General features: G+C 50.1%; 1 protein-coding gene across 1 annotated transcript in view; it reads left to right on the top strand.

Annotated features, from left to right (window-relative positions):
- Window positions 1-26,539, top strand: part of CACNA1D (calcium voltage-gated channel subunit alpha1 D) — a 295,614-nt gene that overhangs the window by 173,055 nt on the left and 96,020 nt on the right. Inside the window, exon 9 of the mRNA XM_045862169.3 lies at window positions 17,711-17,880. Coding sequence (XP_045718125.1) covers window positions 17,711-17,880 — 170 coding nt within the window. The remainder of the gene's footprint in view (window positions 1-17,710; window positions 17,881-26,539) is intronic.

Raw genomic sequence — 26,539 nt, 5'->3', positions numbered from 1 at the left:
TAAACCACAAACTTAAAACATACGCATTTTTATTCATAACCTCCATTTTTTATAAAAGTGATTGTAAAATACCATTAAAATAAAATTGAGAGACTTTGCTTCTGGTGAAGATGCAGTAGCAGATGCCAGATTTACCTTCCTACCTGAAACAACAACAAAACCAAAACCAGACTATATATGTGAAACACTGGACATCAGGCAATGAAGGACAGGGACTGATCCCTGAGAAATGGGAAGTAAACTGAATGGGCGCCATGATTGCCCCGGCTCACTGGCTTGAGAGAGTTCTGGGGCCACCATAACACAAGGAGGGAGGGACCCAGAGGGAGCCCTGTGACCTTCCACAGCTGAGAAGACGAAGCTAAGCATCTGCAGAAACCAGGGTGGCTAGAGTATGTAGGATGGAGTATCGGAGAGGAGAGAACTGCATAGAAAGAGCATTCCAGAGATGAGCAGAAGGTCCCCCTCAAGATGCAGCAGAGTTTACTATTTAAGCACATGTCTGTAGGAAACTACCCAAGGTTGAAGGAAGAACACTGGGATGGATTATGAAGGATGATGTTCAGTGCTCACACAGGACCAGGAACATTGCCTGTTCCCACTGGCCAGACTGGAAAAACTCCTAATTTGTGGGACATTGGATAAAGTACTCAAAGGATTTGCCCAGTTACTGAGGAATAACTAGACCTAGATGGGGAAGTGCTCCAGACTGATCCAACAAAACAGTAAAACAAGACATGAAGGATCGGTGTGATCCAAATAACTGTATCCCAGAACAAAGCACTAGAATATTTATAGGAATACAGAATATCTAATACCCAACAAGATAGAACTTACAATGTCTAGCATTCAATTAAAGGTTACTAGGCATGCAAAGAGGCAGAAAAACATGATTTGATCAATCAATTGAAACCAACCCAGAACTCACACAGATGCTAGAATTAGCAAAAAGAACATAAAAAAATCATTATAACTGTATCCCATATGTTCACAATGTTAAATAGAGGCATGCAAGGTACAAAAAAATATAGCATAAAAAATCAAGCTCATAAGAATAAATCTAATGGAAGATATACAAGACCTCTTCTACACGCAACTTTGCTGAAGGAAATTAAAGAAGACCTCAATAAATGGAAGGATAGATGATCACGGATTGAAAAGCTTGATTTATTGAGATGCCGAAAGCCAGAGAGTATTAAGAGAAGGTGTTTTACTTTGTAAAGAGAAGAAAGGAAGAGAGGGTGGGGCAGATGTAAGTTTGGTTTGATGGTGGGAAGCTGGGAATATTCTTACCTAATTCTTAGTTTCTCTGAAGCAGAAGCCAAGCTTAACTGCTGAGGGTAAGGGGGTAGCTAGCTGGCAGAGTCGTATGTCTGAAGAGCATGGAGAAAGCTCAAGTGAGTCATTGAGAAGGCTCAGATGAACTGGGAGGAAGTGATAGGTTGTTGAGATCTTACTTGAAGCTGGTGATGAGGGACCTGCATTGACGTCAGCCTGTCCCAACCATCCTTTCCCCAGGGATGGAGGAGCGTTTAGGTTACTGGCAAGAACTTTACCCAATAGATCACTGACATATCATGAAATCTAAGTTCAATTAGGACGAAAGGAGAGACCTAAGGAACTGGGAGAAAATGGGTCCAATGGATCGGGCATTTCAGAGAGGTAAAAAAATGTCTATAGTGGGATTAAGGAAGTTGGCTGTTAGGAGGTTATGGTCAGAAGGCAGAAGACTGGGATTTCTGATGAAGTTAAGGATGGTGAACATTTGGGGTGCGGCAGGGATCGGGTGGCTGAAGCAGCATGGAGGGGATGGCTATTGGAGGTTAATAGGTCAAGGAATTGCAATGCTGGAGGTTGGCAGGAGTCCCCCAGGATGATAGGAGCCAGGAGTCTTCAGTTGAGGAGGTTGGCCGAGGCTGACCCCGAGGAAGGGGAGACGGCCATGTCTTCCATTGGTACTATCCCCGAAGGAACAGGGTTTTCTGTGTGATGGACTTTTACAGCAAAATGAAGGAGTAGGTTAATGAAGATGTTAAGATGAACAGAAAAGCAAGCAACTCCACCTTGAGGAGGAATCCGGAAGGACCGCAAGGGAAGCTGCGCAGTAAGCTCAAGGGTGACCCAGATTTCTATCAAGGCAAAGCAGATGGGGGTCCCTTTGAAGAGGTTGAGGGTATAGGAGCAGGAATTCCAGAGGGCACAGGGAAGGGTTGAAGAGTGAGGGAAAACCGAGTCACTGACAAGGACGTGTGGAGGAATATAGAGACAGAGGTGCGCTAGATGACAGGGACTGGGCATTGGACGTGTGCCTTGCGCTTTGGGCAGGCATTCGCTGGTCATCAGCAAAGGGTGCGCAGGCCGTAGGTCTCCTGATGGGGGAGGGTCCTCGGCTGACGGAGACCCTGGCCCACTTGGTCTGGCTCACCCAGCCCGAGGTGTGTGCCAGAAGCTTCAGTCTCTCCAGAGATGCTCTCCAGAGACCACCCGGGGTGCTGGTTATTCCAGCAGGTGTGGAGAGCCCAGCCGAAGGTCGAGGTCTGAGCCTGGCTGGCGGCGGTGGCTCCTCTGGGCAGGGTGATTACCAGTTGCTGCTGGGACCGGTTCCCACGTGTCATCCTGGTGGGGAGAGCACAGATTTGCAGGGACCTGGCTGTCGTGCTGGTGCCGTGCTTCCTGCTGATGAGACCTTCCCCAGTGGGCTTCACTTCTCCTGACACTCCTCTTGTAGAGCTGTCCCAAGAACCAAGGAGAGAAACAGATGGGAAGGGGCCTGTAAACCGAACAAACCTTCCCAAACGCGAGGTGTGCTCAGTGTCAGCCAGACTGTAGTCTCCCTGAAGGAGGCTGTGTCTGTGCATTTGAAAAGCCTTTTTATTTGCAGTCTGAGCGCTCACTTGCTCGCCGCTCTCTTCAGGGCGACGCAGCTTTCCAGGACTGGAGTGGCCCTTGAGGCACTAACCTAATTTCTCTAAGTCTGATTATCCTAAGAGTTGGGTTTGGATTCAGGGATAAAATATTAATCTGTTCAGAACTAGATCATTCCCTAGAAATTCTGCCTTAAAATAAATCTGGGTCTAAGCTGAGTTCTCCGCTGGTACCTTCGGAGCCTCCAAGCAGTTGCAGCTTTTTGGCTTCTGAGTCCGGGAGGCTTTTGCTGTGTCTGAGGAGTCTAATTCAGGGGGCCATGGCCATGTGCCTGCCCACGTGTGCTCTGCCCTGAGCCCCATCTGACCTTGGATCCTGTGCCATTCCTGATGAGCCAGCTGACAGAGACACCCAGCCGCCGAGGAACTCCAGGGCCCGGTCTGGGGGCCAGTTGCACACTCTTCCTGTCTGGCCATCGGTCACCTGCATTTTAGCATCTACTGCACACCCAGCAGCATGTCCTAGGCATAGAGGGGAGGGCTGGCACGTCAGAGAGGGCTCTCCTGAGGAAGCCAGAGTCAGGTTGGCCGTTGAAGGGAGGGCATCTGTAAGGACATAAAGAATATTCCAGATTGCAGCAAGTGGCGAGGAAAGCAGGGCCCGGTGCACACGTGTGTTGGAGCCAGGGAGGCAGCCAGGGTGCTCTGCGCTGGCTGGTGTGTGTGGGGGGGGGGTGGGGGGGCGCGCAGAAAACGGCTGCCGAGTTCGGGAAGCCCAATGAGGGAGGCAGGATTTTTTTCTTTAATTGATGGGAGCTGTGGGAGTGTTTGAAACCCAGGTGATGATGTGGGGCCAGGCCTGGAAAGCAAAGCTGGTGCCCTGCAGGGTGGCATGGAATGAGGGGAGAGCTGGGAGGTGGGGAGGGACCTGACGGTGAGGTGAGGGTGAGGTCATGGGCAGGGTGTGGTGGTGGAGATAAATATGAAGGAGTTGATACAGAAGGCGGTTGGGGGCCTCAGAGATGAGAGATCTGTGGATTTGGTTGTCAACTCTGGGTATGGATTGTGTGAGAGAGTTTTCCCTTTATTCTTTGTAATTGTTAATAGAGTCACTAAGACAGACGCTAGGCCCTGGGCTAGGTGTTTTATATAGTTTACTTCATTTAGTCTTCTCTAATACCTTACTGAAGTGCTTTTGCTTCCGTCTTACAGATGAGGAAAGCAAGGCTCAGAGAGGTTTCACTTTTCTCAAAGTCACACAGCTAGTAAGTAAGGAATTTCTAGCAAGCTAGAAATTAAATTTTGAGCTATTTCTCTCTAGAGCCCAAGCTGCTTCTCTCATGAGTTGGAAGCTCCTTCCGTGAGGAGGGCACTTCCTGTGGGACCCTGTCTACCCTGGCTGGGTCTGTGCTGATACATTCTGAGCTGCTGTATTCTTCATGTTTCTTTCCCCCAAATTAATTGCCCAAAGCAAAGTGGAATAGTGGAATATGGAAGCTTCAGAGAAATTGGTTTCTTTTTCCTCTTAAAAGTGCTCGTGATGGGGCACCTGTGTGGTTCCACTGGTTGAGCGTACAACTCTTGATTTCGGCTCAGGTCATGATCTCAGGTTCATGAGATCGAGCCCCACATTGGGCTCCATGCTCAGCAGGGAGTCTGCTTGAAATTCTCTCTCTCCCTCTCCCTCTGCCCCTCCCCACTGGCTCGTGCTATCTATCTATCCATCCATCCATCCATCCATCCATCCTTTAAAAAAATGTGCTTGTGAACAAGTCTTGTGAACAAGTCCCATTCTAGTTCAAGTGGTCCTTTTGGATCCTTTTACTGGGGATGGATCTCTCTGAATCCCTGAGTGGCCCTTATAATATGCTCCTTCCCTTGTTCTCAACTAAATGTAATGGTCCGCAGAGGGCACTTCGCACCCATCCTGCCCTCCAACGAGTAACCCCTCCTGGGAGGGAGAGGCTCCATCTCCTCTGTGTGCCTCTCATCAGCGGGTTTGCCTTTGACATGCATGGCCAGGGGGTGGCACTGGGCTGAAATTCTTAGAGGTTTTGCTTTGAGGACATCCCAACAGATGGGTTTGGTCCCAGCTTCTCCCCTGGCCCGGCGTTGCTTACCCTGCCGTCAGACCCCCTCAGCAGACAGCCAACTAACAGCCGTCACTCCGTCTCAGGCAGTTTTAACCAGGCCCTGAACACAACAGACGGCGTTGGCGCCTAAGTAGGACATGCTCTGGGGTCGCTGGTACCTTCAAACGTGTTTATTTTTTAATGGTTCTGCCACCCTCCAGAGTCAGACTTCGAGTACACATTTTCCTCATTTTTTCTTTAAAAACTGGAATCTGACAAGTCTAGTGTGAGGTTTCTTTTTTTTTTTTTTTAAAGATTTATTTATTTATTTGAGAGAGCAAGAATGAGAGAGAGAGAGAGCACATGAGATGGGGCAGGGTCAGAGGGAGAAGCAGACCCCCCGCCGAGCAGGGAACCCGACGCGGGACTCGATCCCGGGACTCCAGGATCATGACCTGAGCCCAAGGCAGTCGCTTAACCAACTGAGCCACCCAGGCGCCCCTTAAGTGACTTCTTAAGTAGCAGCATTTGAAGCCTGTCGTGGAAGTTAGGCCGTCGGCTTGGCTCATTTGACTGAATGATGTAGTTCATTCAGAGAAAGTGGTAAGAGACGAGAGGGCCCATGTTCTTGAAGAATGCCTCTTAACACACGCTTTCTAAAAACCAGATTGAAACAAGAAATATGTAACTTTTAGCATGCAACCTGCATGGGAAATGTTCTGCTGGAAGCATAGAACGTCTTCGGTAGCCACAGAAACTAACTCTTCAAAGAGCGAGCAGCTTTTCTGGCCCCCGACAAGGAGATGCCGTGACAGGAGAGCGTACCTCATTCTCAGATGCCAGATACACTTTCTTCCTTTCCACGGAGGACTTTTTAAGACTTTACAGGACGCTGGCTGTCTTCATTTCTGTTTGTTTTTTAATGACAACGATGGGTACAGTTTTAGGTGATAGAGCGTTACATGGGCATTTGTCATCAGATACATCCAAGCAGAGCCTACAATCCATGTCTTTGAAGTGGTCGTTATTAACCTAAGACCTGAGTCTGTAGGGGCGCCTGGGTGGCCCAGTCGGTTAAGTATCTGACTTCTGATTTCTGCTCAGGTCATGATCTCAGGGTTGTGAGATCAAGCCCCACATCAGGCTCCGCACTAGGCGTGGCGCCTGCGTAGGATTCTCACCCTCCCTCTCTTTCTCTAATAAAAAAATAGAAAGTAGAAAATTAAAACAAAAAGACGTGAGTCTATAAAACTGTTTATTAAAATTTAGCCTATTCCTGGGACGCCTGGGTGGCTCAGTCAGTTAAGTGTCTGCCTTCGGCTCAGGTCATGATCCCGGGGTCCTGGGATGGAGTCCCGTATCAGTCTCCCTGCTCAGTCGGGAGCCTGTTTCTCCCTCTGCTGCTCCCCGTACTTGTGCTCTCTCTCTGACAAATAAATAAAATCTTTAAAATAAATAAATAAAATTTAGCCTATTCTTACTAAGCAATGGCCAATATTTTTGACAAGGAATTGATATACAAAGATAAGACAGACATGGCCCCTCCTCACAGAGCTTACAGTTTAGTGTGTAAAAGAAAATATTAGAAGAGTGCCTGGGTGGCTCAGTTGGTTAAGCCTCTGCCTTCGGCTCAGGTCATGATCCCAGGGTCCTGGGATCTAGTCCCACATCAGGCTCCCTGCTCCGCGGGAAGGTGGCTTCTCCCTCTCCCACTTCCCCTGCTTGTGTTCCCTCTCTCACTGTGTCTCTCTCTGTCAAATAAATAAATAAAATCTTTAAAAAAAGAAAAGAAAATATTAGAGAACAATTGCAGTGCTGTGAACGGAATGCTACACCAGCGAGACTCTTACCCAGGAGACTCTAAGGACATTAGAGAAATGTGCTTGCAGGCTGACCAGCAGCGTGGGCGAGGATCAGGACGAGCAGCTGAGGCTAATTTAGGGAAGAGCACACGCACAGCTGTAAGATCTCTGTGTCTTGGAGAAAATGAGTGAACTTGAGGATGGTTGGAGTGTAGAGTTTTTGTGTTTTTTTTTTTTTTTTAAGATTTTATTTATTTATTTGACAGAGACACAGCGAGAGAGGGAACACAAGCAGGGGGAGTGGGAGAGGGAGAAGCAGGCTTCCCACCGAGCAAGGAGCCCGATGCGGGACTCGATTCCAAGACCCTGGGACCACGACCTGAGCCGAAGGCAGACGCTTAACGACTGAACCACCCAGGCGTCCCTGGAGTATAGAGTTTAAGGAGCAGGTGGTTAGAGAGGACCAGGAGAGAGAGAAGACCAGACTAATCCTGCGTTAGTGGGCTCCATCCCTGTCCCTCCTGCTCTTGTGTGGGGGTCACCGCCACATGTGCCCGGTCCCTGAGGTTTGGTGTGCACACGCCTGCTCAGCTGTTGTTTGCAGCAGGTATATCCCTGTCATTAAAAGCTGGCGGGAAAAAAGTTAGGAAATACCTACTTTGAAAATGGCTCGTCTTCTCAAAAGATGGAAACTCTTTTCTATTTAAAGCATTTTCCATAGACTTTTATGTCCATAAAGGCAGTCAAGGACGTGAAAAGGGGAACGTTGGTTTGAGGAAATCGCTTAAGACACCCAAACCTTTATGAACAGAAAAATTAGGACGCTCTGACTCCCTTTACAGAAAGATTCACCATGGGGAATATTTCAGTAATAAGTTCCCAAAGAACGGTCATAGTGTGGTTTGCTGGAAATGTGATTGTTAGATACTTTCTCTAGCCTCTTCTGTGTGTAAACAAAAGCCTTCCATTTTCTCTTGTCCCTCTTCCCAGCCCATGGGGCCCTCGCTTCTTGGGGGCCAGTTCCTCACTTGCCATAGAAGACCGCTGTCCCAGATGAGCTCCCCTCCCCCACAGCCCTGTGTCATCTGCAAAGGAGCCGGTCATACGATGGGGTGCTACAGTCCCAAGACCCTCCCCTGGCATGCTGGCTACCTCCTCTCTTGCAAAGACAGCCTCCTGGGGCAAATCCTGGCCTTTTGTGGTTGAGGGAAACTGGAAAAAGCTAATGATTTTGATGAACTCTGAAGCCGAGCCAGTGTCACTCATTTAAAATGTTTTTTTTATTGTGAAACATCACAGGTTGTTGATTTCCTTCCTTCCTTCCTTCCTTCCTTCCTTCCTTCCTTCCTTCCTTTATAGAACACCTCATTTCCTTGAACAGAAACTGAACTTGCATGCTTTCCAAAAAATTAGATTTAAACATAAAAATATTTTTATTCTATTTCATTTCCTTTATGTCTATATAGGGGAAAGGATTTATGCCTAAGGAAGACTGGCCTCCACTGATCAAAACCAGTGGCTTACTTCTTTGGCTTCCCCAGACTGCCTTTTTATGAATGCTGCGTGTGTGTGTGTGCGTGTGTGTGTGCGTGTGTGTGTGTGTGTGTGTGAATTCCTGAGTCCTCTCTTTCCCTGGAAATCTGAGTCCTAGTGATTCTGTGGGCTTTGCTCACTGAAGGTTTTTATGCTTGTTTGTCTTTGTTTTCTCTGGGTGTGCGCACGCACGTGCACACGTTTCAAAGCATTTGTCTACATTTTATTTGTGTGGGTCTGGTTAAAACAAATAGCATTACAAACCAAGAAGGAACCCTATCTCTAAATCAACATGATTTCCAGTGGCCCATTTATTTTATGGGGCGTTGGAAAAATAACAAATTCCGGAGCAAATTGAGTGGCGGCCGTCCCATGGGATCTGTACAGCCATTTGAACACGGTGGTTTTGCTTCAGGCTAAGTGCTTTCTCTGCCATCGTGTCGACCGAGCCAGGGCTCCCGTGGCGCAGGATGTCAGGACCTGCAAATCCTGGCAGTGTCAGGGTCTGGGGAGCTCTCTGCAGTGTGGGGCACGTGCACAGGGACTCCCGGGGTTGCGGGGAGGCTGGCTGGTTCCAGGCAGAGTTTCTTCCTGGAGCAGAGCTTCCTGGGGAGTGAGGGACAGCATGTGGGTGGGGGGAGTGTACTGTCACCTTGGCTAAGCCCGGAGTTGGGGCTCTGGACAAAAATCAGAATGTTGGGGGTAAATGGTGCATTCTGTCTTGACCCACCACTCCTGATCCTGACCAGTAAGTGTCCAGTATGTACATCTCCTAAGCCAGGAAGCAGAGGGATTGGGAATGAACGCTTGGTTTGGAGCCTGGTTGTCCTGTTTCCTGAGCATGTGATGCAGGGTCAGTAACACTACCTTGTTGAACTTCAACTTTGGCTTCTGTGAGATGGGAGGGCAGTCCTTGTCCTCCTGCCTGTCCCGCATCAAGGTAGTGAGGAGCCTGGGGGCCAGTGCATGTATAGATGCTTGGAGGACCCCAGATAGAAATCCCCATACAATAAAGAAGATGTGGTATATATATACAATGGAATATTATGCAGCCATCAAAAGGAATGAGATCTTGCCATTTGCAACGACGTGGATGGAACTGGAGGGTATTATGTTGAGTGAAATAAGTCAAACAGAGAAAGACATGTATCATATGATCTCACTGATATGAGGAATTCTTAATTGCAGGAAACAAACTGAGAGTTGCTGGAGTGGGGGTGGGGTGGGAAGGATGGGGTGCCTGGGTGATAGACACTGGGGAGGGTGTGTGCTCTGGTAAGCGCTGTGAATTGTGCAAGACTGTTGAATCTCAGATCTGTACCTCTGAAACAAATAATGCAATATATGTTAAGAAAAAAAAAAGAAGAAGAAGGTAGCGGGAGGGGAAGAATGAAGTGGGGGAAATCGGAGGGGTAGACGAACCATGAGAGATGATGGACTCTGAAAAACAAACAGGGTTCTAGAGGGGAGGGGGGTGGGAGGATGGGTTAGCCTGGTGGTGGGTATTGAGGAGGGCACATTCTGCATGGAGCGCTGGGTGTTATGCACAAACAATGAATCATGGAACACTTCATCTAAAACTAATGATGTAATGTATGGGGATTAACATAAGAATAAAAAAAAAAAAAGAAATCCCCATACATAAGAGGTTTGTTTCTGTTATTACTAGAAAGGGGTCGTGACCGGGATGGCTCTCTCGCAGGAAACTGAGGCAGCACCCCCAGCTGTGCAGGCGCAGATTCTGTTGGCACTGCTGTTGGTTGGCAGGTGGGACCCGGCCGGGGTAGTCACGGGTTAGGACTGCTTAAGGCAGCAGTGGATTCAGGCTCTGCCTGTCTCTGAGCCCTCCACTTACTCTCTTCTGTTTTCCTCTCCCCTCTGCGGGGCTGTGCTAGGGCCCGCACTGAGTGCCATGGGGGTGTGGCTGCACCCTTGTTCTGTAGTCAGAATCCCCCCTGGCCATTGCTTCTGACTCCCTCAGCCCTTAGGCCTCTTGATACCACCAGAAGTCTTGGCTGGCAGGACTGAGAGAGGCACCAGGTTGCTGCCCCCGGAAGGGAGCAGAAAATGGGGACGGGATCACTTCTCAGCAGTCAGGGGTCCGGCTTTCCTTTTGAGCCATAGAGGAGGCCAGGAGGCTTGAGTCACAGCCATGGCTGGACACAGTATGGGGCAGGGTGTTGCAAGTGCTGCCCTGAGTGAGATTGGGGGGGTGGTGTCGTGTGGGCCTGGGGAAGATACATCCCATGCTCCAGCTTCCCCACCTAGGTGCTAGTCCTCTGCCAAAGGTCCCCATCTCCACGGCCCCCGCTCCGGAAACTGCTGCTTCCCATGGCTACCTGGTTCATCTTTGGTGCACTTGGACTATTAGAAGTTTCTGCCTTATATTGCACTGAAATCAATCTTTTTTTTTTTTTTAAAGATTTATTTATTTGAGAGAGCGAGAATGAGAGAGAGAGAGTACATGAGAGGGGGGAGGGTCAGAGGGAGAAGCAGGCTCCCGGCCAAGCAGGGAGCCCGATGCGGGACTCGATCCCGGGACTCCAGGATCATGACCTGAGCTGAAGGCAGTCGCCCAACCAACTGAGCCACCCAGGCGCCTGCACTGAAATCAGTCTTATTCTGCTTCCATCTGCTCCCTGGGGCCCGCAGGGGGTCCACTTCCTCTTTTCCATGGCAGCCTTCTGGAGACTAAGGACCAGGAATGTGGCTCTTCTGTGGTGTCTCTTATCTCCCCTCCTGTTTGGCCTTCCTCTGCCCCCTGCTCACCTGCCTTTCCTGAACACATGGGTGTGGAATGTTCACATGGCAGGGAAATGGAGGCATCATCTGGCCCTGGAGGAAGGTCCATGTTCATAGAGAAGATGACGCTGGGTGGGGCCAGAGCCAGGGGGCCAGCGTGAGGGGGGCAGAGGTCAAGGTGACCACAGTGTGGGGATGGCCGAGGGTGGGTAATGATAGCCCCCACAGGTGTTCTTCCAAACAGTCTACGAAAGTTGGGAATTTTATCAGAGCCATGTTACTTTTGAACCACATTTTTATTGGTGTTGAATCAACCCTGTCACCCGGTATTTACTGAATACCTTCTGGCTTCAGCACCATTTCCTCCCTATTTTGATCTCATCTTCACATAGAACGCCTATAAAACAAAGCTGGTAAGGACTCTCTCCTCTCTGACTTCTGGTGGTTCCCCATTGCCTACAGGGAAGGAATGCTAATTCTGAATTTGGGATTTAAGGGCCCTCCTGGACTGACTCTAAGCTGCTTCTTGGTCCTCATTCCTTTGTACTTCTACCCTCTTCTTTCTGTCTCTTGTGTCTATGTCGAGTTCCTTGGGAGGGTCGGTTCAGGAGCTAGGTGGGCTTGTCTGACCAAACTCTCTGAGCCTCTGCTTCCTCAGTTCGTGTGTAATGAGGGTGGTAGTGGTCCTTCCGTCACCCCTGATCCTCTGCAGTGAGGATGGGGGTAAGGCATTGGGCTGGGCTCTGTCAGGGATACCTCACTGAGGAGGCCAGCTGAGATCAGGTATACCCCCATACATCTGTGTCTTGGTGTTCACCAAGTAGAGTGCCCTGGTGATTCAGAGGAGGGCAGAACTCTTCGTTGGGGGGCGGGAGTAGCCAGGGTAGCCAGGAAAACCTGGGTCTTCATGGGTAAGCTAAAATTCAAAGATGGGAGAAGGCTACTCAGTTGGATGGAGTTCCGTGGACAGAGGCTCTGATTGAGGCCCTCATTGAGGAATTGAAAAGAGCATAGCCAGAATACAGGTGTTTTTTGTTTTTTGTTTTTTAAGATTTTATTTATTTGACAGAGAGACACACGGTGAGAGAGGGAACACAGCACTCGGAGAGGGAGAGGGAGAAGCAGGCTTCTCGCTGAGCAGGGAGCCTGGATGCGGGGCTCGATCCCAGGACCTTGGGATCATGACCTGAGCTGAAGGCAGATACTTAATGACTGAGCCGCCCAGGCGCCCCACAAGGTGTTTGTTTTAAGGGAAGGAAATGGAGCTGGGATAACCTGTGGGAGAAGGCTAGAAGGCCCTGAGTGCCGGGCTGAGAGGTGTTTGACCCTGGAGTGTTGAGGGCAGCAGTGAGGAGCCCTGAGGCTTTCTGAGCAGAACAACATCAGGATGAAGCTGAGATCTGCAGTGGTGGCCTGAAGTCGAGGGGGCAGCGAAGCCTCATGAAACACTCCGGCTACAATTCCTCCAGCTGCCTCAGTGGGTGAGGTGTGTGCAGACTGGCCGGTGTAGATGCTTGGTGGTTGTGATATCCAGCTGACAGGGAGATTCCTCACTGAGAAATTGCTCCTTACAAAGGACATAGACCTGGAGGGAAGATTCTCTAGCAACCTGGAGACAGATTTAGCCAATGTGAGGTACTTCTCTGGCTCTTGTGACCTATGGCATGCCCTTATCGTGTTTTTGTTTTGTTTTTAATTTTTATTTATCTGTTTTGGGCACTTCCTTACTTGTTTCATCCTGTACCTACTCTACCCTAGCCCTGGAATCAGCCATTTTACCAAAGATTCCTGGTTCCTTTTCATGGAAATGGTGTTAGAGAACAAAGTCTGGGTGCTAGGTGTGCTCATAATTACTGGGGTGTCTTTGCTTCCATATCCTTTCAACAGAGCTAGGAAATATATGCATTTATATATACATATACATATGCTTACACATACTTATATTTATACATATACATATGTATACATAGATCTTCTAGAAATCATGAATTCACACCAACACCTCCAATTCCAGTCTATTCCCAGAGGACTCTTTCTGGTCTTCCCTTCTTTCATGTTTCTATGTCCCTCCTTCTCCAATAAGAACCCTAACTCCCAGCAACATGGACACATTTGCTCATTCATTAAGTCCTGTAATATGCCTGGAATGATTTCAGCATTGTTTTGTCCATAGCACTACCAAACACGAAACTCCCAGGAAGAGTTTAGCATTTATTTGCTGTTCTTCCCTCACTCGGTCCTATCCAAGGCTGAGAGCCTACAGTCAAGAGATCCTAAGCTACCTGAGAGCTGGTTTTGTCTTTCTCTTCAGTATAGCTGTGCATTCGTTTGAAATACAATTAGATTCATTTGTCTCAATTTACTTCCAGTTTAGGGGTATTTTCCCTCCATCCCATCCTGTTGATTTAATTAAAAATTGTAATTTGTAGAACATTAACATGGTCCCAGAAGTCAAAACTATAGAGAAAGGTATACTTAACAGTGTCCCTCCTGTTTTGCCCTCCCTTTCCATTTGTCCCCATTCTGCATTTTCTGCTTTATCCTTTGGATACACCCTGAAGTGTAATACGCGTATTTTCTTATTTCCACTTTTTTCATACATAAAGGGTAAAATACCATGTACCTTTTTGTCGAAGCCTTTCTTATATCTTTTTTCTTTTGATTGAGTGCACCATAAATAGGATTCTGATCTGGAATAAGTAGGCTTCTGTCACATGTTGAGTTGTTAGATTTATAGTCATTTGTAAAAAGTCAGATAGTTTCTACCAATAGCTGTTTTAAATTTACTTTTGTAGTAGTGACTGCTATTTAGTCCCTTAGTAACAAGCTTCAAAAGTGAGTTCTCATGAAAAATGGAGAACTATTTTTTTCTTCATCCACTGAGGTTGATGGAAGATTCAGTGGACTCGGATGGGATTTTTCTGGAGTGGAAGATTTATCAAGATGGGAATGGGTTATTCCCAATGGAGCAGAGAGTGGTATAGGATTGATGAGGCACTGGCTGGCTCGTGGAGTTCACTCTGAGCCTAGGATCCCATGTGTCCTGTGTTTCTCTCAGTTCTGCTGGGATCATGTAGCTTAGAGCCCACTTAGAGCTGTTTGCAACTTTCCTCCCTTTGGTATTGGAGAAAGCTCCTCCCATGGCCTTTTTCATGCCCAGATTCAACAGCTAAATATTCTATCTTTCAACTTCACATTTGTCCAATGCTTTGTGAATCCCACAGTATTGTCTTAATCTCTGTGAAACAGTAGAACAGGTCTTATGTCTGTTTTGCAGCTGAGGAAACTGAAGCTCAGAAGAGACTAGTGACAGAGCTGGGACTAGAATCTGGGTCTTCCGCCTGAGAGTCCAGTGTGGTCTTGGTCCATCACAAGGACCCCCTCTGCTGGCCCCTTTTCCTCCTATCTCAGAGCCGACAGGAGGAGATTTATGCTTGCAAATCTCTGTTCTGTCCAAATCAGCAAAGTCACATGCCTGCTGAGTATTAGGCCATTCAGAAACTACCTAAAATCAGTTCTGAGGGTTTACATGAACAATTTTGTTACCTGAACTTGTGTAATAGTGACTGTTATTTAAAACAAATGAGCCATAAACCAGGCAGTGGTTTTTGTTCTCAGAAATTTTACTCATAGTAGGATTTTACCTATATGCATGTGTTACTGTGTCTCGGCAACCAAGAATGTACAACAGTGATATAGATTGTTAGAGTTCTCTCTCTCTCTCTTTTTTTTTTTTTGTATTTCTAATGCAAAAAAAAAAAAACAAATCTCATACAATACATTAAAGCAAAATCCTCTTTTGTAAAGCCCTTAAGTTTTTCAGGTAACTCTCTTACTATTTTTGTAATCTTTTTTTTTTTTTTTAAAGATTTATTTGACAGAGAGAGAGACAGCGAGAGAGGGAACACAGGCAGGAGGAGTGGGAGAGGGAGGAGCAGGCCTCCCGCCGAGCAGGGAGCCCAATGGAGGGCTTGATCCCAGGACCCTGGGATCATGACCTGAGCCGAAGGCAGACGCTTAATGACTGAGCCACCCAGGCGCCCTTGTAATCTTTTTTAAGAACTCAGATGAGACATGAATCTAGGAATAAGAATACCCTGTTTTTATTATAACAATGTAAATTTCGTACTCCAAGTTCAGAATCAAAACACAGATATTTGGGCTTAGATACTTCTGGCAAACAATAGAAATGAGGCCCACATAGTTGCTCTTTACGATGTATTTAAGAAAACGGCATGATGCATTTTCCTGTTGACAAGTGTACCTCCAGGGCCTCCACTTCATCCTTCAGGGATGTCATGATGGATTGGGTGTGACTTTTTCTTTTTCTTTTTTTTTTTTTTAAAGATTTTTTATTTATTTATCTGAGAGAGAGAATGGGAGACAGACAGCATGAGAGGGGGAGGATCAGAGGGAGAAGCAGACTCCCTGCCGAGCAGGGAGCCCGATGCGGGACTCGATCCCGGGACTCCAGGATCATGACCTGAGCCGAAGGCAGTTGCCTAACCAACTGAGCCACCCAGGCGCCCTGGGTGTGACTTTTTCAAAATTTAAATTAATTTGGTGAACCTACCCAGAACAGAGTTATGCGTATCCTGTATCTTGGGAAGCCTGGCAGGCCTAGCAGCCCCACATCATCCTGAGGGCACGGTTTGCCTGAGCAGCAAGACCCTGCCTGTGATGGCCCTTCCTACATGAGACAGGAAGGGATTCTCCCTTGGAGGAAAGGGCCCTGGGTGAGGAGTGCAGAAAACATCTCTGAGTCTTAATCAGCTTTTGTTCACCCTGTAAACCCCCTGAAGTCAGCTCCTCTGCAGGCCGGGCTCCCCATCCTTCCCAGAGTGGGCAGGTGGGGATGGATCAGCCCTCACACAGCCAAGGACAGCTTCTGGGGCATCCAAAATGGGGTGATTGGGGAGCAATGAGTGTCGTCCTTTTTCACTAGGCAGAGGGTGGCACTTTGGTGAGGATTCTGGTTTCTTATCTGAAACAGCAGCATCCCTGGGCTTTCAAGTTCAGTCCTTCGACAGCCCAGAGTGGAGAGGGAGAGGGAAGAGAGAGAAGAGGAGTTGGCTTTATGTAAGCAGATAATTTCCCCCTTTGTCTGCTGGGTTAGTTGGGTTGAGTTGGGTCGGGTTGGGTTGAGTTGGGTCGGGTTGGGTTGGGTCGGGTTGGGTTGAGTTGGGTCGGGTTGGGTTGGGTCGGGTTGGGTTGAGTTGGGTCGGGTTGGGTTGAGTTGGGTCGGGTTGGATTGGGTCGGGTTGGGTTGAGTTGGGTCGGGTTGGGTCGAGTTGGGTCGGGTTGGGTCGGGTTGGGTTGGGTCGGGTTGGGTTGAGTTGGGTCGGGTTGGGTTGGGTCGGGTTGGGTTGAGTTGGGTCGGGTTGGGTTGAGTTGGGTCGGGTTGGATTGGGTCGGGTTGGGTTGAGTTGGGTCGGGTTGGGTCGAGTTGGGTCGGGTTGGGTTGGGTTGGGTTGGGTTGAGTTGGGTCGGGTCGGGTTGAGTTGGGTCGGGTCGGGTTGGGTCGGGTTGGGTTGGGTTGGGTTGGGTTGAAAAGGTCCCTGATAGGGAGATGTGCCAGGTTTGGGCTGGAAGGAAGGCAGAAGGAAGGCAGATGTAACCTCCGTCAGAATCCAGGGCTGTGTGTGCAGAAGCTGTGCTGCCTGTGATCTCATCTGCTTCCTTAGCAGCTTTTTAATAGTACTTAGGAAATCCATAACTCATGTAGCTTGGCTCCTCTAGCCATTCCTGGTTGGAAATACAGATGGTTCCTTGGATGTGAAAATTGGGTAATCATCCACCTGACTCCCAGGCTTGCCTGAGCAAATGTAGGATTCTGTATGTACATGTAGATGGAGGACTGCAGGCACGAAAGATGGAGTAAACAACAAGCAGTTGGGAATGTGTACACGTCTGCCAAAGCCTTTCCAGGACAGGTGTTCCCATAAATGGGTAACAAATCGTACTGCCTCTTCATCTCCTACGGGGAAGACTTTTGGGGGAAGATCATGGCAAGAAAGCGAGGGTTACGGATGACAATAGTGCTTCACCGGTGCCCTGTTTCCTGTGTGGGAAGGGAGAATGGGGCTGTGAGGTGGGTCTGCCCCGAACCTGTCCACTGCTCTGGCTGGAACCTGCAGGTACTGCTAGGGGATCCTGCTCCCCCTTCCTGGCTCTCAGTTTGGACGCGAGGGTCAGGAATGCTGTGTTTGGCTGAAGGTATCGAAGAAGCCCTAAACTTGGTGTGTGCGCTCTCTGGCCAAAGCGTAGCCCTCCCGGGTCCCTGCTCTTTGACGTGTGATGCGAGCTATCCGAGGAGGCTCTGAGGGAGGTGGGACATCTCTGAGTTCAGGCTACTGGGGTGGGGGGGGGGGGGCGGCGGGCGGTGGGGGTCAGGAGGCCTGCCACGACAGCACGTGGCGTTTGGGGCCTGGATCCTTGGGATCTCGGGATTGTTCGTTTCCTAAGAGACAGTGCATGTGTGTTGGTGTGGTCTCTGCAGCTCTGACACCCACAGTCTTGCTTAGGAAGACACTGTCCTATGTCCTGTCCCCGTGTGTGGCCTCTCTTTCTGTGCTCGCGTGGCTGTACTCAGTGCTGTGTGTCCTGCCACAAGACTGTTGTGCGGCAGGGCAGATGGCTCGTGGTCCGGGTCCCCGAGGGCGTCCTCACGTGTGCGTGTTCTCTCTGCCGCCCTCAGAGAATTCTCAAAGGAAAGAGAGAAGGCTAAAGCCCGGGGAGATTTCCAGAAGCTCCGGGAGAAGCAGCAGCTGGAGGAGGATCTAAAGGGCTACCTGGATTGGATCACCCAAGCAGAAGACATTGATCCTGAGAACGAGGAAGAAGGAGGAGAGGAAAGCAAACGAAACAGTATGTAGCACCTTCCCACTCCTGACCAGCCAGAGCTCGGGGGTGATTCAGGCGCCCGCCGGGCGGAGACGTTTCAACCCCCTGACCTGGCCTGTGAGGTGGGCGGCCTCCTCTCAGCTGCCCGGTTCCTTCTGCCCGCCCCTCAGAGAGGACAGGTGCATTTACACTGACTCTGAGATTCCGCCCAAGGCTTGGGTTTTAGATTTGTGCCTGGTCACAGAGTCAGCCACACTCGCTCGTTGGAAATTCGGGGAGCCCCTTCTGTGGGGGCACCAGCCATGGTAGGACGCATGGTGACCCTACGGCACGGGAGCTGCGGCTTCTTCCCTGCGGAGCGAGTCGTGTTACTGGACGAGAACTTGAAGAGCAGGGTCTGTCTCCATCCTCGTGCCCCCTGGAATGGCTCCCATCTGTGCTCCACATGCAAAGCCAGATGCTTAGCCCGTCAGGAGCTGGGAAGAAACCAGTTCAGCAGTCTGGGCAGGGCGAGGAGGCATGTCAGTCGGCATGGCTCCTTGGACCCCACTCCCCTGGTAGCCCACTGTGGCACCAGACCCCTCGGGCACTGTCTGCAGCAGGAAAGCCCGATGCCCAGCGACCCCTGGAGTTCATTACCATCGTCAACCAAGGTGTGTCTTTTGCCACCTACTTTCCCTATAGATGTGCTCTTACTCTTTCCGGGTCATCTGTGCCTCAGGTAAAAGCAGAAATTGAAATTCAACAGTAGATTTGACTGAGATGCTTGTGGTTTGTTTCAAATCTAGAGTAGCTGATAGTAAGGACCGAGAACCTATCTCAAATGCACTTGTCCCTTGAGAGGCCTGGGGAACCAAGGTGGGTCCCACCTCGTGGAAGATGGGTGAGCGAGCTCTCCTTGGGCAGGGTCCCTAGGACGTCATGCAGTCACTCCTTCATTCAGCAAGGCGGGTGCTGGTTGCTGGGGGTGCTTCTGGATGCATCCCGAGGCCTATGCATCCCGAGATGCAGCCCAAGGGGACAGAGACGCAGGTCGTGAGGAGTGGCAAGCTGTATGTCTGGTGCTGAGAAGGTGAGGGCTGACTGCAGGGTTCCAGCAGGGAGCTGTGGGGCATTGGCCTCGAGCCTGGAAGGATGGAGGGGTCTGAGGTCGGTCGGTGTCAGGAGAAACATCCCGAGCCATGGCAGAGGTGTGAGGAGCGCACAGGGGTGGTTCATTCCTTAGGCTGGTTGGGAGAGATCGGCGGGGGGCTGGGTGGGTGAGGCCAGTTGGTGCCTCCTCTGTAGGCAGCTGATCATGCAAGTGAAGGCTGAGTGGCCCATGGTTGACTAAGATGGCCTTTTGGTTGCTTCTAGCTGGGGACTCTGGGTCTGTGCTTCCATCGGGAGTGTGGGTTTCCTATTCTCACAGCTGTAAATGATGGACTCAGTCCTGTGTGCTCCTGGGGGGCCAGCAGGGTGCAGACTCCTCCTCTCCCCTCCCTTCTGCTTCTCAGTGTCACTGGTGCTGCTCCCTCGAGAAAGAGACTGGGGACTCAGTGCCTGGGCATCAGGAAGCTGCCGGAGGATTTCTAGAGCTGCCTTTGTGTGCTGACTCTGAGATTGGAGTTCATAGGTGCTATTCCTTCCAGTTCCAAACGTGGTGATGTCCTCTGGGTCACTGGGTGTAAGAAGGGTGTCTGTGTCTTCAGGGCATTTGAGTCTGAATCCCCATGGTCTTCTTGCAGCTCCCGTGCCTACCATATGGCCCGCAACAGGCTGTACTTGGAGCAGGGGGGATCGTTTCCAGACTGCAGCTTCCATGCTGACCTGGGGGGGCGGGGGGTCTGCCAGCCATGTCCTCCCTCTCCTAATGTAGCATGTCGTGTGTGAGCCAGAGCATGGCCCCTTCCTTTACCAGTTGAGGTGTGTCTGACGGGGAGCTGGGTGAGCCTTTCAGGCGGTATCTTTTCATCTCTTCATTGGCCCGGCGTTGGCAATCGGGTCCCCATCCGTGCTGCTAGAATCAGCTGTGGTGAGACTGCTTGTGGCCTGTGGTTTGAGGAGCGGGCATTGTCACTGGACTCGAAGCAATGTCTTCTGAGAGTCCTGAGAGCTCTCGCTCGCTTTGTCTTAGCCCAGTACTTCCTGTGCCCTGCCACCATGTGTATAGGACCTGGCCACATGATGACAAAAATCTGTGCCTCTGCCTTTGGAAACCTAGCTGTGGAGGGAAGATGGAGAAGCGGGGCCTTGGCGTAAGATGGGGACAAGCTGGCCCCGTGATCAGGGGCCAGCAGTCTGCTATGGGAGCCCCGAAGGGCACAGCGAAGCAACCTGGGGCGGTAGGGTGGGGGGGGTGGGGGATGCAAGGGGGAGGCTCCCTAGAGGAGGTGGTGTTCCTGCTGAGCTCCAAGGAGTAGCAGCCTATGGTTTCAAAACATATGGGGGAGAGGGGAGTATTTCTTAGGCTGGGGAAAGGGCACGAACGAGGGACAGAAAGTTGTAAGTGTTCCAAGCCCTGCCGTGCATTGCTTAGTAGTATAATCAAGGCAAGAAATAACAGCCCTTTAAAAGTTGTAGATCCTCAGAATTCGCTTTGTCACCAGGACTCCTCACCCGGTAAAGCCGCGCCGAGTCTGGAACGGCAGCTCTGTGGTTTCTGCCGTGCATAGTGCTGTGTGGCTCAGCCTGGGGGACCAGCTTGACATTCCATCCAGAAGAGCGCATGCTTCTGTGGGGTGCTCTTGTCCTTTATCAGGCTCATTTTGCCAGATGCTGGGTTTTCCTGTGGAGTGAGGCTCTGATTTCCTGAGTCACCGGATTCCTGGAGCATCAGTGATTTGGGTCTGAAAGACAGACCTAGATCCCAGGCTGTGGGAACCATGTAGGGATTTAACTGACTTAAGACGAGAGCCCCAGATCTCCTCCCAACGAGGAAGCGGGCCTCCCTGAATATATTCCCGGCAGCCCAGACCTTCTGGCCAAGGAGAGCTGCTGGGGTTTGCCTGGGACATCCTGTGGTTGCCGGCTATTTTCTTCCTGTCACAGCAAGAAACCCAGGGGCGGGGGGAGGGTTTCCACAAGGCCTACATCGTCCCCCTCCCTAGCTGACAGCGGTTGATGTACCACCTGCACATGTTGTAAGCAGTGCGGCATGGGCATGGCCATTGCCAATGTGCTCCCTGAGTGTGTGAGATCCAGGCCTGCACACTTAACACTGCAGCCCTGCTCCTGTATGTTCTCGGGGAGAGGGGATGGGGCACTCCCTAGGCATCCTGGCTTTATCTGTACTGCCCTTTTCAGCTGGGTCCTGGATGGGATTGGGGCAGGTTCCTTCCAGACATGGGGGAGTTAAGTGACAGTGTGGCAGGAAGCCTTGCTATAGCCAAGTCTCAGCCTGTACAAGCAAAGGTGGGACGCCTCAGGAGCCATGAATAGCAGGTGTCATGAGCCTTTGGAAGTAGCGGCTAGACAGCATGTTGGTGCCCCTTCTCTGGAATTGGCTGCCATTGAGTTTTGTGACTCGGAATTTGGACTTGATTATAGGCACACTACCCAATGTCTCTGAGCCCCCGTTTCCCTGTCTTCAAGAAGGGGATAAATATTTGCCCATGGGGTTGTCGTGAGGATTAAAGTTTGATAACTGGCAGGAGTCACTGTAACCGTAGGAGGACTGACTACTGTAAAACTTGACCTAAAGAGAATAATTCTTGCAGAGCCTACTGGACCTCTAACCAACCTCAGGCTAAGGACCCCTTTTAGGACCATGTCCCTATACTCTCCTGTTCAGAGACTATAGAGTTCTAAAGTACTGATGGAAAACAAACCCATTGACCAGTCATGTTGGAGATACCAAGGCATGGCTTTCTGGCTCAACATCCGCCTGTGGTTTGTTGATGCTTGCTGTCAGAGAGCAGATGTCAAATCCAGTGCTTGGAGATACGCACACCTCATCTTTTCTCTCTGATCTACTAAATGTCCCTGTCTGCGTCTGTGGTACCCAGCTCTGGCTGTACATGACAGTCACCTGGGGAGCACAGAGGCATCCTGGTGCCATACTCCCCCCCCTCCCCCCGACGAAGACTTGTCTGTGTGCAGTGGGACCCAGGCATGGCTTTATGTGCTGCTCCCTGGAGGTTCCCGAGTGAAGCTGGGGTTGGCAACTCCTGAATATCACACTGTTTCAGGCTTTCACTTGAAGGAAGCCAGAGGGAGAGGCGGTCGGGGCCGTACCTGGGCTGTCTGCTGGGTACGGTGACCGGTAGCCCTAGCTTTGTGCATTCGTGGACTATTTAGAATGTCCGTTCTATAAATTTGCTGTTAGGAAGCTGGTGTTACTTGGTTAATTGAATGGACAAAATTCCCTTGGAAGTTAGTTCCTAAGCATTTGGGACATTTTCAAGGATAATTTACTTAACTTTTTGCTGAGCCTCAAGTTTCTTAAGAAACCCTGCCAAATCTCAAACTGATTTTTTAGATATATGCAGCTGCTTCTGTGTTAACAATGGCGTTTTTCTAGGGCCATTAAAATCTGGAAGCCTAAAATTCTATTTTAAACTCTTCTCATTGTCAGTGATTAGTCTTTTTTTTTTTTTTAAAGGAAAAAAAAGTCATTAAAAATAATGAAATCGTTTTAAAGGGAGCTCATTATAAAATTCTGGCCAGAAAAGCAGGGCTGTTTCACTGTGGGAACTATTAATGATCAATAATCTCTGTAAGTGGGGATACGTGATGCCCACAAGGAGCTCTCCTCTTCTTCAGAGGTCCTAGAGGCTGCCCCTTCCCTCCCCCCGCCCAGGAGTCCGTGCCCAAGGTTGCCACAGCTGTTCACCTCCCTTCCGCGTGCGCCCCTCGGGTGCCTTTTACTGAGATGTTTGATTTGGGGACGGGCAGGAAATCAGGGATGGCATAGCTGTTTGCAAGCACAGGGCATGGAAGTGTGTTGGTCCAGTTTCAAAGCTTTTGTCTTCAAAGTACGACTTATCAAACTGCTTTCATTATAGTTAAACTAGCTCAGGGTGCAAATTCAGAATGGAACACATTCCTTTGAAAGCTGTAAAACAAATACCAGCAGTTAGAGGTGCATGCGTCAGGAGGGTTGCCCTGTCCCAAGAGGTTGCTGGAAGTGCCTCTGACCAGGAGAACAGGGGTGGGCCCAGCGCTGGGGGTGGCTGGGAGACCCCCCCCTCCGTTGGGTGGGTGGCATGGGGAGCAGATGCCCGCCCTGAGTAGGTCTCCTAAGAGCTGGAGGGAGACTCAGGGATGGGCGCCCCAGCATGGATGTGAGGAAAAGGCCCTCTAGCCCCCAGGTTTGTAGAGTCCAAGTCAGGGTTGTGTTTGTTTGTTTTTAATATATTTTAATTGCAAAAGTAATATTTGCTCATTGCCAAGAATTCATATAATATCAAAGTGTATAAAGGATGAGAGAACCAGACTGGGCAGTTGGGGGCCTGTTCTTTCCGCAGCCTGCACACAGTTCCCCACCGTAAGATCATCCAGCTCGGATGGTGCAGCCACTTGCCTTTCTCACTGAACGATGTGTGCAGACTGTGAGCTCCTCGGGGGTAGGAACAGGATCTGTTTCTGTTCTCCATTGTGTGGCTGGCACCTAGCGTGATCCTTGTCACACATAGGTGTTTCCAGTGATTATTTGTTCAATGAAAGAATGCAGAATAAGAACATCTCACATTTATCAAGTGCTTCCTATGTGTCAGACGCTGTTCTAAGGGTCAGGGGTGCACAAATCCATTATTCCTCACAGGGCTCTGGGAGGCAAGAACTTGACAGATGGGGAAATTGAAACACAGAGACATTAAGTAGCTTCCCAGGGTCGCATGCCCATCAAGTGGCCAAGCTAGGATTTGAACCCAGTTTCTGCTAGTCTGCAGATGAGCCACCAATAATCCCCGCAGATGCATACACCTGTGTCTGCACACACGTGTTCACATTCTTGTGGGAGAAAGTGCCAGAAAGGGATTTGCTGGGTCAGAGAGGATGCCTGTTGGTACCCATTTTACATTCCCACCAGTCGTGCTCGCGAGTGCCCGTGTCCTCATGTCCTTGCCCACTCAGCATTCCTTCCTCTTTCCCTACTGCCCCTGCAGCTCCCTTCCCTGAGCACGGGGCCCCACCTGAAGATTAGCCCACTGGCTGATATTGTGATATCCTGTCCCAGAGCCAGAGGGAGATGGAGACCCTAGAATCATTCTTCTTGTGCCTTAGTGGCCGCAGGGGAGTTATACCCGTAATGGCTGACCACGCCTTGCCGACACCTGTGTTACCGTATTTACCATTTACCACTCACTAAGGTAAGCAGAGGCTTAGCAAAAGCAGGTCACCTGTCTGTGCTTATCCAGTCAGGAAGTGGCAGGGCTGAGATCAGACCTGGTCTGTCCAAGTCCAGAGCCCACCTTGTAAACCCCCCACATGTCCTTCCCACACTCGCCCAGCTGGTCAGCACCCAGGACTCCTGACCTCGGCTGAATGCCTGCTCCCAAACGCCCTTCTTGGCAGGGTGGCCAAAGCCTGGGGAGCTTCGTCCCCGGTGGGTTAGTTGGTTGGTTATTTAGGACAGGTCCTTTAGGGACAGGCGTTTGGTATCCTCCCTATAGAAAGTGCACCTCCCCTCTACTGGTCAGACCCCAAACTGTAGACGTCCACGTAGGAGAACAGTTAGGGTTTCCGTATCAGAGCCCAGGGCTGCGGCCGCCTCTCAGGTCCTCCGGCCCTGTTTGCGTTGCTCCTGCCGCCCTCTACCGAATCATAACGACATTGCCTGTGTTCCACCTGAAGGAGTCACAGTGGCCGACCTGCTAAAAGAGGATAAGAAGAAAAGGAAGTTTTGCTGCTTTCACCAACGCAGGGCTAAAGATCACGGTAAATGACCGAGGTTGAACTTCCCGTCGGGAGACTCCTCTCCCGAGGCTTCTGGAGCCTTCTCCTTGCACATAGGCCTGGTGTGACGTGCATGTGTGTGCCCGTGTGGTGTGTTTATAAGATGCCTATGTTTTAACCGCTTGATTCCTTTGAAACTTGGTCATGTTGTTTTCTTCTTGTCTTTACCCCAAATGTGTGGTTTTGCCAAGACGGCATTGCAGTTTCCTTTTTGTTTGAACTATACCTTTTAAAGAAGCAGCTGAACCCACTCAGAACATTTATTTAATTAAGCACGAATATTCTTAGACTGGAAGACAGACTTCTTAAACACTTTTCCCCAATGATGCTTTTTCATCTGAACTGTTTAGAAATTCCAGTGATGTTATTTGATTGATTTTGATTTTCCAGGTTACATTTTTCACAGGGCCTGCTGGTCTTCCACCCTCTGGCTGGTTTGCCCGGGACATACTAAAGCTAGTAGTGCTGGTTTCAAGAATGAAGTTAAAAACAGACTTCTAGGATGCGAAGATGGAGGGGGCACTTGCCTTTTGTGAGCGGGGGTGAGGACAGGGCTCATGTGGGAGCACAGTTCATTTCCAAGGTCTGCTGTAAAAAAGAATGCTAAACGCAGACCCTCACTGGAAACCTGGGGTCAGTGTCAGGACCACCTGAATGCAGAGCAGTTAATGCAGACAGCTGGTGTCCTGTCCTGCCTGCCAAACCACCACCGCGGCCTTACAGCGGTGCGGGGCTTTGCCTCTGCACCCCACACGGTTTACCTAGTTGCTTCCACCGAGGTCGGCCCCGGTCGGTCGACTCCGAGGAAGAGTCGATTTGACTGTAAATAGGGCCACCAAGCCAACTGCCAAGGGAGCAGAGGGGACACACTGCACTGTTCGCTTGGTAGTAGCCTCTGCCGTCGTGGGAACGTTGAGCTCGTAGGTTGTAGGAATTGGAACAAGCCACGGGTGGTCGGACTGAAGGCTTTTGGAGTGGACGAGAACGGAGTATCAGACATAAGCCCCTCGGCCTCCGGAGAGCACACTGTGGGCCTGAGATGAGAAGGAAACTGTGTGGGGGTGGGCAGCCAGTTAGGGGCCGGGTGGGGGCTGGCTCACGTAGGCTTGGTGTCTGCAGAGGTTTGTGAAGAAGAGCTGGCTTTGGTGTAGCCCCTGGAGGCCTCTGCAGGAAGACTGGGCTTCAGGTAAGCAGGAAGTATTGTCACTGCCATAAGACCAAACCATTTTCAAAGACTGACGGAGGACCCTGGCCCTGGGCCGGCTACCGTGAGAAGATGAGTGGTCTGTCCCCAGAAGAGAAGAGCCCTCTCCTTGGGCACGCAGGTGCCCGTCCTCCTGAGCAGGGGCTCGCGCCTTGTGATTTTTCAAGGATGTTTTGCTAGCTTTCTCAGGCACGTGGAGAGAGGAAGAAGCCTCATATTTTCAGGAAACTTTATATTTTGAGTGGGGGAGGTCTTTTATAGACTGAGATGCCCAAGGACCCCAAAGAAGGCCCCTGATGAGGCTGGTGGAGCGAGGGCCCTCATGGGGATGCGGTGCTCCCCATGTCATCAGTCATACAGAAGTAATTATTGTCAGGGCATCATTCATGCTTTAGACACAGAAACCTTGGTCTGGCCTTGACCCACATTCTCCGAGAAGAGGCTGACTTCTTTACAGCAACCAGAGTCTGTTACCTTGTGACGGCTGAGGGCATCACTACTAGCAACCATGGGCAAATTCCTTCAGGGGATGTCATGGCACTGCTCATGCTTGTCATGCAAATAAGATTAAAAAAAAAAAACCCACAAGACCTTGGCTTCGGA

The sequence above is a fragment of the Mirounga angustirostris genome, unplaced genomic scaffold (genome assembly GCF_029215605.1).
Source record: "Mirounga angustirostris isolate CCGP_5_RB_7025 unplaced genomic scaffold, mMirAng1.0.hap1 SCAF_1, whole genome shotgun sequence".
Lineage (NCBI taxonomy): Eukaryota > Metazoa > Chordata > Mammalia > Carnivora > Phocidae > Mirounga > Mirounga angustirostris.
Note: the sequence above shows the minus strand (reverse complement) of the source record. Positions and strands in the feature narration are given on the sequence as shown.